Source organism: Globicephala melas, chromosome 8 (genome assembly GCF_963455315.2).
Source record: "Globicephala melas chromosome 8, mGloMel1.2, whole genome shotgun sequence".
NCBI lineage: Eukaryota > Metazoa > Chordata > Mammalia > Artiodactyla > Delphinidae > Globicephala > Globicephala melas.
Window position 1 is genome coordinate 103,616,767 of NC_083321.1, and position 11,014 is coordinate 103,627,780.

At 45.2% G+C, this 11,014-nt stretch overlaps 2 protein-coding genes across 6 annotated transcripts in view; one reads left to right on the plus strand and one right to left on the minus strand.

The window, feature by feature from the left end:
* Positions 1-1,864: 1,864 nt before the first annotated feature.
* APLP2 (amyloid beta precursor like protein 2) overlaps positions 1,865-11,014 on the plus strand; it is a 71,136-nt gene continuing 61,986 nt past the window's right edge. For 3 of the 5 annotated variants that reach the window (XM_030841278.2, XM_030841292.2, XM_030841299.3), the window contains exon 1: positions 1,865-2,074. In XM_030841278.2, the coding sequence (XP_030697138.2) occupies positions 1,979-2,074 (96 nt within the window). In that variant the 5' untranslated portion in view covers positions 1,865-1,978. The remainder of the gene's footprint in view (positions 2,075-11,014) is intronic. The other 2 variants (XM_030841263.3, XM_030841270.3) reach the window with 1 other exon arrangement.
* Positions 2,257-11,014, minus strand: part of LOC115844621 (mitochondrial carrier homolog 2-like) — a 16,889-nt gene continuing 8,131 nt past the window's right edge. The window contains 2 exon segments of the mRNA XM_060303756.1: positions 2,257-2,776; positions 2,962-3,121. Of these exon segments, the coding sequence (XP_060159739.1) occupies positions 2,257-2,776; positions 2,962-3,121 (680 nt within the window).

The following is an 11,014-nucleotide window of genomic DNA, read 5'->3' on the forward strand; positions in this document are numbered from 1 at the left end:
CAGCTGCCATAACGAAATACCACAGACTGGGTGGTTTAAACAACAGGACTTTCTTTCTGACAATTCTGGAGGCTGAGAAGTCCAGGAGCACGGTGCTGGCCAGCTTGGTTTCCCAATGATGAGGGCTCTCTTCCTGGCTTTCTCTCTGCGTCCTCGTGTGGATGGGGGTGGGTGGATGGTGGAAACAAGCTCTCTGGTCTCTTCTTATAAGGGCACTAATCCCCTCTTGAGGGCCCCCACCCTCATGACCTCATCTAATCCTAATTACCTCCCAAAGGCCCCATCTCCAAATACCATCATATTGGGGGTCAGGGCTTCAACAGATGTGAATGTTGGAGAGGATACACTTCAGTCCACAGCAACCGCTGAACTAGGACCAGAACCCAGCAGAATTGGTTTCAGTGACGCTGCACAAACATGTGTTGGGGTGTCCGGGGTGAGGGGCCCTTCAGTATTACATACCCATGCCTTGTCAGTGGCAGGAGCGCTTTGGAAATAACTAGGGCAGCAAGTCCCAGAGTGGGGAATAGCGCTCCGGGTATTCAGAAGCAGATGATTTTACCTCCAAGCGAGCAGAGGAAGATGAAAAGGTTTTCAGCAGGTAAATATTGGAGCGAAGACAGTGCAGGCATGGGGAGAGCTCTGCAGTGGAAAGGTGCGGGCTGTCTCTGGGGAATGGGGTAGAGCCTGTTCAACCACAGGAATGGGCACGTCACGCAGTGGGGCTGGAAAATCCAGCGTTCTCCTCGTTGCCGCACTCTGTGTGTACTCCGTGGACGCTGTGTCTCCGTTTTTACTGTCTGTTTCCTGGGGTAGAGACCCTGCTCTTTATTCATCTGGAAACTAGCAAGGACTATGGAGAGGGTGGTCCATAAATCTCAAGGCTATTGCAAGGAAACAAAGCCGGAGGCGCCCCAGCCGCGGCGAGGCCGTGCCAGCTGTGAACCAGGGCAATAGAATGTTTCCCGACTGAAAGTGGAAACGCAGCAGAGCAAGAAGGCAGAGAGAAGCAGGTCTCTTGCTAGTGATCTTAAACTGGAGAAAAAAAGAAAAATGATCTTTTCCTAAAATACACGAGGAAGGGGACCTGGGCTTTGAGGTCAACGTTTTCCTTGCACTACTGGCCTCCAGTGGGAGGAAGCTATCCCGGGCTCTAGTGGCCACTGGTAAGGAACAGGACGGATGAGGCCTAAGAAACAGAGGTCAAAAGCGTGGAAACACGGCCGGGCGGAGCGGCGAGCAAAGGGCGAAGCCGGCTCCGGGCTGGCAGCGCGCTGGGAAGGGGCGCGCCCTGCGCGGGGTCGCAGCAGAGGAAAGCTGCCTCATGGCAGCCCTTCCTCTGCCCGGGGGGAGGGCCTTCTGCAAACCTGGCTGGACTCGGAACAATTCATCCTGTTTTTTTTTTTATCCTGTTTTTAATAAAATCATTTTCAGAACCCCAAAGAGGGCGGTACCCAGAGGAATCTGGAAAATACCCCGCAGGGGCGGGGAGTGGGGCGTGTCCGTATCAGGCCGCTGCAGGCGAACAGACGGTCGCATTGCGGGCAGACAACCGTGCACGGTTCCAGAGGCCGAAGCGCGCCCCCGCCCGGGCCGAGCTGCGGGCCCCCACCCACCCTGCGCACACCCCCGCGTACACCCCCGCGTCTCTGGGCCTCGGGGTCCCGGCGGGGGCGGGGCGTCAGCGGCTGGGGGCGGGGCCTGGCGGGGGAGCACAGCTGCGGCGGCGGGAGGTGCGGGCCCTTCCGTCCCCTGGTTGGATCTGGGCTGAACAAGGGGCGGTGTCTTGCGGCGGTTCTGCGGGCCGGCATTGGGCGCTGGATATGGAGGCGTGGTTTCGTGAAGTCAGTTCCGGTCGGTGTAAATCCCCCGGGGCGGCGGCGAACGGGCTTCAGATGCTTCTGGGTCGCGGTAGGGAGAGTTCCCGAGTCCGAGTGTGTGAGCTTGAGCGCCGAGCGCTAGAGCGACCCGGCGAGGGATGGCGGCCACCGGGGCCGCGGCCACGGGCAAACTCCTGGTCCTGCTGCTGCTCGGGCTCACGGCACCCGCCGCGGCTCTGGCCGGCTACATTGAGGTGGGCACCGGGCGAGCGCCCGAGCCCTTTTTCCTGCGCCCGCGAGGGAGCGCGGCCTGCTGGCGGGCGGGCGGTGGGGTTCGGGCCGGGCGGGGAGCGCGTCGCGTGGGGGCGGTGGGGGTGGTCCGGCGCTGCAGCGGGTCTGGCGCGCCTCCCCCGCCCCCCCCTGCTTGGCGCAGCGCTTAGCGCTGGAGGTCGGGCTGCCTCCGACGCCGCAGAGGCCAAATGAAAGGCATCGGGGTTGCGGGGGGCGGCGGGCAGCCTCGGCCGCCCCAGCCCCCATCCCGCCCGCGGCGGCGCCACATTCTCTGGGGACCCCGCGCGGCCCAGACGCCCACCCCGCCCTCCCCCGGGACCACGCGAGCCTCTGCCGTGCGCCCCGGGGCGGCCCGCGGCCCGAAACCCGGTGCGGCTGGGCTCGCTCCGGGGGCGGCTGTGCAGACCCTGGCCCCGGGCTGGGGCGGGCAGCGCGCTCCACGCGGGGGGCCGGAGCTTCCCAGCGGGGAGCGGCGGATGCGGCCTTTGTTGGCGAGGTGGGCCGAGCCGCGGGGATGCGGGCGTCCCGGCTCGGCGCCGGGGGAGTGCCGCGGTGCGGGGCGAGCGCCTCTTGGGCTGCACCGGAGAAGCTCCGCACCCCGCAGCGGGTGTGCCCTCTCCTGCCTGTGTGCCTCCCGCTCCAGATCCTGCGCGCTGGCATCGGGCCTTCGGGAGGAATTGTTAAATATAGCCGTTTGCCTGAGTCCAATAAACAAGGGGAAACCCTTTTCTGCTGCTGTTGTTGCTCCCTTTTGTGGTGGGTTTCAGCGAGCAGGGACGCGGTACCCGTGAATACGTTGTAAAAACTCTTGTCTAATCGTACTTTTTTGGTGTAAGTAGTTTTTCTGCACCTGATAACCCCGTGCCATCTCTGTGCCGGGAGGATGTTCCAGCGCCTGGGCTCCTGGGTGATTCGCTGGGGTCGGGCCGCGGGGACAGGCGGGGTTGCTGAGGTCCGTGGGTCCTGCAGGGTGGCCTGGACGTGGCCGCTTCCCAGAAACCTTTCTGTTCCTGAGGGAGACGTGGGACTTTAATTTTACTTGCCTTCTCGAAATAGTGCTTGAACTGTCGGACTGGAATGTTTCGGGTGTGTAGTTTATTTCCCCTCTTCGCTATTTTAAAAATTACAATGGATTTCTGCGTGGTTGGCTAATTTCAGAGAGAAGTGAGACTGGATTTGATTACCTAGGCATTGACTGAGAAGTTTCTAATAAAAACCCACAGTTAGAACGTGTTCTTCTGCAGAACGTGTAAATATTTCCACGATTAGAATAAATCTAATCAAGAACGAACCTCCGATGGAACGGCTTAAAACGTTTGTATTCATCCTGCTTAAAGCTTTGATTCTTGGGGGGCCGGGGGGGGAGAAGTTTTAAGTAGAAATAGTTAATGTTTATAATACGCATGCTTTTAGATTAGGATTATGTTCGTTACCACACAGTGGTTAGTTGGATTTATATCTGTGGTCCCCAATATGGTGTCGCAGGGAAGCAAGCTAGATCATTGGGATGGGAGGGGAAGGAAGAAGATTTTGTATGGAACATAGAATTTAACTCTTAGGTCAGGATGTCAAAAACCATTGTTCACACTTTTACCTCACTTCCCAGAGGTATGAGTAACTTCAGGCACTAGTGAATTCACAAAGAAGGGTCCATCAATTTTAAAGTACATCTTCCTTTCAGGTTTAAATGGAATATTAATACTTGATGCCTGCAGAGAAAGAAATGAACAATATCAGAATTAGCTGTTGTGGATTAAATTTGATTATTACCCACATCATTGTTCAATCGGAAAGTCTGGCTAGACAGAAAGTAGGCATTAGACATTTCCCTAAAATGGTTTTTGAATGCTGTGTTATGAAACTTCTCTTCTTTGGAACTGTGTTTTTGCCCATACTTGCTAAATTACCTTTCAAATGGTTTTTCCTTTTGTCCAAGAGGCAGCATTTCCTTCATATGTATATAATTTGATTTAGTTTATTTGCTTTCAGGCAAAGGACTGCCTAAGCCTTGATGTAGATGAGAATGGCCTAAATCAGGATTCGCTTTGGGATGGTCCTTATTGAGATGAGCCAAAAGGATTCTAGCCAAATCCCTGATCAAATTGCTTGGCACAGAATTATTGATTGGCCAGTCTTGAGTGTTGCTTGGTGTTGACTGAATTAATCTCTTACACCTGTTTAAAAGAAAAAAAGTCTCTGTACTCAGGGTCACTTCCTCTGTTAAATCTGAGACAAGTTCAGTCGTGGGCCTGCTCCCATGTGGGATTCTCAGATGGTATTTGTGCTGAAATTCTGCACTCTGTACAGTGGACCTTGAGGCTTCTGAGAGCCAGTTCATTCCACCACATTTTAAAATGGGCCCTTTGATAGTCAATTTTCAGGAAACTCAATGTATGATGTCTGAGGCAGAGGACCAAGAAGCTTTGTGCTGATATTTCTGATTGGTGGTGGAGGGGATGTCACATTATGACCTGGACAGATACCAATGCCTCTGATAGGAACATCAGCCTGTTAACCTCATAACCATGTAAAAATCGTTTGATAAATGTGATGGGCTGAGTTTTGGCAAATCAGGCCCTCCTCTCGCAGGCTTTTGTTTCATCCTCTAAAGCTGGGCTGTCCCACAGTGTAGCCACTTGCAGTGTGGCTATTGTGATTGAGGAATGAACTTTCCATTTTATTTAATTTTAGCTAATTTATATTTAAAAACAAATACTCTATTCGGTGATTGGAAAACATTTATGTGTGTTTGAAACAACTTGGTATGAGTCTGCTTTTTAAACTATTTGATACATTTCATGAAATCTAAATGCAGATCCAGTATTTCTTGTGAAAATTTAGCATCTGAATTGAGGTGTACTGTAGGTGTAAAATGCACACCAAATTTTGAAGACTTCGTATGAAAAAACTTGTAAAATAACTCATTTATAATTTTCATATTGATTGTATTGAAATGGTAATATTTTACACATAGGCTAAGTAAAATATATTAAAATTAGTTTCACCTGTTTCTTCTAATTTTAATGTGTCTTCTAGAAAATACAACATATGTAACTCATATCTACTGGACAATACTAATTTAATTTCTTGCTTAAGGTTGGTGCTGCGTGAGTGTTTTTATGAGCACAATTTTTAAATACGTTGCTATTTTTCCCCCAATAAAGTCTTGCTTAAAGTTGGTCCAGTATGATCTTAAGAACAATTTTGAATATTTTTCTGTTACTTTTTTCAATTAGAATTTTTATTTAGAAATAACTTCAAGCTGACAAAAAATTATAAAAATTGTACAAACAGCTCTTATACCCTTTACCCAGATTCATCAATTTAACATTTCTCCTATTCAGCATTTGCTTTTTCATTCATTTTGTTATTACGTATTTTTTGCTGAACCGTTTTGAGAGCAGATTGCATACATCATGTCCATCTACCCCTGAAAACTTCAGTGAGTATTTCCTAAGAACCGAGGAAGTTGTCCTACATAAGCTTAGTACAGTTATCAGCTTAAAGAAATTTAACTTTGATACAATACTTTGATTAAGTCTGCCGTCTGTATTCCATTTTGCCAGTTGAACCAATAATGTCCTTCATAGCATTTGAAAACATGTTTTTTGTTTGTTTGTTAAAGAGCTTTAGAATTCTTGGCAATAATATGTGAAGGGTTAATTTTTTTCCAAATATAAAAATCATATTTTTAACTTATCTGATATTGTTTCAACTCTGGAAAATCAAAACTTAAAAACCTTTCAGGATTCCTTAATTATATTTCTCTTACTGAATTCTTGGGCTTTTGCATTTTTTTTTTAAATAAGAAAAATTATATAGGGAGTGCATATTCATTGTAAAAATTTAAAATGCATTTGAACAATAAGAAATGAAAAATAATCTGAGATTGTGTTGTCCAGGGAAATCTCACTGTAAACGTTTTGGTGTGGTGTGTATCCTCCTAGAGCTCTCAGGTACGTACATTTTATCAAAGTGACACATAAATTGCGTATTGAAGCTGGTACCTAACAATTAGTATTTTGAATTGTTCTAAAATGAACTACTGAAAGAAAATAGTTTTCTGTGTGATAAAAGTAGGGATAAATTTTTGTACAGTAACTGTAAAGTCTGTGGAGGGAGGCCATTTGAGAATTCAAAATCACCCATAATCCAATTTTCATGAGTTGTTTTTTTAGTGAGATAAACTAGATTACCTTGACTCTTAATTAAATTTCATATAGTGTACCTTGATTTATGTCCTAGGATGGAAAGTGAACCATGTAGGCGTATTCAAATAGAAACAAGTTCCAGTCCTTTGTATCAAGTACAACTAATAACTACTTTATTGCTGAGAGAAATTTTCTTACATAAGCATCATAAGGATTTTTTTAATGAAACTTTTTGAAACATAACTATAATCTATTTTTAAAATACAACTTTTCATTTGTTATTCATCCCACTAGTGTTTGTTGAACACTGCTACCAGGTTCTGTGTTAGATGCTGAACAGTGCAGTAACAAAAGCAACTGTGCATGGGGCCTTTTCCTCTGCAGTGCACTTGCGTGATGTGATTTCCAGGCCCTATGCCCAGAGATTCTCATTGAGGATATCTGGGATTCTCATTGTCACAGGCTCCCCAGGGGATTTTTATGTGCAGGTAGAGAAAAACAAACTCCAGTAAACAAAAAGCCAACAGAACTCATTTGGGGACATTATCTTATGTAAGCCCCCAAAAGTCTGGTGAAGTAGGTATTCGTATCCATACCTAAAATGGGAGTCAGGTGAGGCGGAGGGTTCAAGGCGGTGCAGCAGGGCCAGGGTGAAAATTGGTCTGTCGTATTCTGAGTCTGTCGTGCACTCTTTCTTCTATATCAGGGTGTTTTGGTTGCAGATTTCTTTTTACTCCGGTCTACCTGTTTTCTCCACTATCAAAAAACCTGATGTGAATATTTTCTTTAAAAGAAACTAATTTCATAGATGTTGTAATATTATCATGAATCAATATATGGCAAACTGCTAACAGTGGTTATCTTTGAAGGATGTAATTACAGGGGACTTGGCCTTTTTACATTTTCCATAGGTTTTAAAAAACGTCTAATGCTTTTTAATATAACATGCAAGTTCCCTCTTTTTTTTTTTTGGCTGCGTTGGATCTTTGTTGCTGCACGCTGGCTTCCTCTAGTTGGGGCGAGCGGGGGCTACTCTTCTTTGCGGTGCGCGGGCATCTCATTGCGGTGGCTTCTCTTGTTGCAGAGCACGGGCTCCAGGCGCGCAGGCTTCAGTAGTTGTGGCACGTGGGCTCAGTAGTTGTGGCTTGCGGACTCTAGAGCGCAGGCTCAGTAGTTGTGGCGCACGGGGCTTAGTTGCTCCGCGGCATGTGGGATCTTCCCGCACCAGGGCTGGAACCCGTGTCCCCTGCATTGGTAGGTGGATTCTTAACCACTGCGCCACGAGGGAAGTCCCTATCTTTGTATTCTGATAACAAATTTTAAGGAAAGAAACGGTGACCACTTGTGGGGAATCTTACCAAAATCAGTGTATGGGATTATTTGGAAGAGAAAAGGTTACTGGCACCAGATTTATGATCACTGGCCTAGTTGATAGACAAACTATTAGGCAGAGGCTGGCACAGTAACCAATATGACTGGAATAAGATTGTGGTCCAGAAAAAAGTCAATCAGCATTTGGAGTGGGGCACCTGCGGTGTGGGTTAATTGAACAGCTCAGCACAACCTTTCTACTCTGCCTTCCTCAGCCTCACATCTCCTGTGGCTGCAGAATGGCTGTTGCAGTTTCAGAGCACGTGCTTTGATTTGATAACGTCCAGGGGATTGTGGGGCTTTCTCAGAGCACATCAGCACAAGACCCCTCAAGTCTTACTGTACAGAATTATATCAGGTGCTTCCAGCCGCACCAGTCATGGGTGGGGAGGGGATGGTGGTGCTGTGATAGGCTTAGACTGCACACTGGGTTCTGTTGGAAAAGCGGGCTGTGGATGTTGGGTAGATAGCAACCCAACGTCTGCTACCAGGTCATTATCTGTTTGGGAGGTTATATAGCTAAGCTGGCTGGAAAGAAAAAGAATGAATTTATTCTTACCTAAATGATCTGTGAGTTAAAGGTTTGCCGGTGAAATTGAGACCTCAAAGGAACCTCTCAGGTGATTATCAGGATCTCGGCACGTCCTTTTGAGGGATATTGCCGTCCAGAACAGAAAGGCAGGAATGGAGAAGTACGTGAAAATTTGTAAGGGAGGTAATTAGCCTAGAGAAGAAGAAAACATGGGATTTAGTGTTGGTGAAGAATGTAAGCATTGTCAGATTTTTTTTTTTTTTCAGATTTTTATATATTGGCTCTGGAAGGCTAAATAGATGACTTACCTAGGCTGAAGCAGAATTTTTACCTGGAGAAATGAGCCAGTAAGAGTGTGAAGAGTATAGGACCCTTTAATTATGAATATGACCAACATAGTATAGTAAATATATAAAAGATACTCATATCCACCACCCAGTTTTGTTAAATTTTAGCACTTTCTGTATTTGCTTTAGCCTGGTTTTTTTTTTTTTTAAAAAAAAACTAAAACATCATCAGTAGAGAAATAAAACATTGTTAGGCCTCCTTTGAACTTTCCCCCATTCCATTAACCTTCCTTTCCAGAAGTAACTCTTACCTTGAGTTGGGAATTCAGCATTCCCACTCATGTTTTCGTGTTGAGAGAGACCCCTTTCATCTCTCTGGATTCCAAAGAAACTTACCCAGGCTCTTAGAGTTGTAATAAATATTTGTCAGTGCAGAGTGCTAGTTGTTCGAGCATATTAGGGTGATTTTAGAAGGTAACAATGCTAAGATATTTGAACTGAAAGTAAGGGTAGCCCTGTGCTCATGAAGGTGCCAAGCACTCAAGGCAACATTGCAGCCCTCTCCACCCACATCGCAAGCCTGGAATTTTTTGAGCTTTTAAAAATTTAAATACACAAAGGAAAAAAAGTTACAGCTCAATGTATTTTCATAGAACATACTCGTGTGACCACTGCCAAGGTCAAGAAATAGAACATTCCCGTCCCCCACTTCCCCGTCCCCCTCCCTCTCCCCCAACTATTATCCCAACTTCTATGGTGATTATGTCTTGCTTTTCTTTTTTATAGTTTTACCACCCAAGCGTTCATCCCTAAACACTGTAGTTTAGTTTTTCCTGTTTTCTCGCTTTATAGAAATGGAATCTTTCAGTATATATTGAGTATCTGGCTTCTTTCACTGAGCATGTTTTTGAGGGTCATTTGGATTGATGAGCATAGCTGTGGTTCGCTTGTTTCCACAGCTGTATAGTATTCCAATGTATGAAGAAACCACAATTTGTTCTACTGTTGATGGACATTTGGAATGTTTCTGGTTTGAGGCTATTGAGATAATACTGTCCTCTCTGCTGCTTGCCTTTTTACACTATTCCTTATGATGTCTTTAGAGGAAGTTCTTAAGTTTAATGTCTAATTTGTCAGTTTTATTTTTTTAAATTATGGTAGGTGCTTTTTGTGTCCCACGTGAGAAGTTTTCCCCACCCTGAGGACATAGTTATTCTCCTGTTGCCTACTAGGGGCCTTTTGTTTTGCCTGTCACATTTGGAGCTACAGTTTACCTGGAACTGATTGTTGTGTAGATATGAAGTATTGGTCTTTTTATTATTCTTTTTTTTTCCGTATGGCTATCCAACTTGCACCATTTATTGTAAAGGTCTCCTTTCCCTTCGTTCTCCCATGCCACCTTTGTTGTTAATTAATATCTCTGTATGGGTGAGTCTATTTCTGGGCTCTCCTAATCCATTGATCTCTTCTCTATCCCTGTACCAAGTCCACTCTGTCTTAATGACTGTACTTTATAATAAGGTTTTTTTGTTTTTTAAATAATTTTATTTATTTATTTATTTATATTTTTTGGCTGTGTTGGGTCTTTGTTGTTGTGTGCGGGCTTTCTCTAGTTGTGGCGAGCTGGGGCTACTCTTTGTTGCAGTGCGCAGGCTTCTCATTGCGGAGGCTTCTCTTGTGGAGCACAGGCTCTAGGAGCACGGGCTTCAGTAGTTATGGCGCGCGGGCTTAGTAGTTGTGGCTCTCAGGTTCTAGAGTGCAGGCTCAGTAGTTGTGGCGCACGGGGTTAGTTGCTCCGTGGCATGTGAGATCTTCCCGGACCAGGGCTTGAACCCATGTCCTGGAATTGACAGGCGAATTCTTAACCACTGTGCCATCAGGGAAGTCCCTATAACAAGGTTTTATAACTACTAGAGCAAGCCCTTCTGCCTTGGTTGTCTTCAGTAATGTCTTGACTATTCTTTAACCCTTTTCTTTCCATTTACATTTGCCACATTTAGCCAAAAACACTTGTTGGAATTTAGATTCGATTGCATTGAGTCTGTAGTTGAATTGGGAAAAATAGACATTTTTCCAATACTGAGTCTTCCAACCCAGAAACATGGCATATACCTTTATTTAGGTCCTCTCTAATTACTCTCAGTGTTTATAGCTTTTTTCATAGAGATCTTGTACATCTTATGTTAGATTTATCTATATAGATATTTGATGTTTTTAAATGCTATTGTAAATGGCACCTTAAAGTTGTCATTTTGTTGTGGTTGTTGAAATGAAGTTGATATTTTCAAATTGATCATGTATTCAGCGGTCTTGCTAAGCTTGTGTACTAATTCTAATAATTTATCTGTAATTTTGAAAATTTCTGAGTATATTCTGTGAATTGTGACAGTTTTATTTCTTTCCTTTTATTTTAAAAAAACGAGATATAATTGAATATAACATTGTGTAAGTTTACGGTGTACAGTGTTCTGATTTGATGCATTTTTATATTGCAGTATGTTTACCATTGTACCATTGCTGCTAATACCTCTATCAAACATAATTATAATTTCTTTTTGGTGG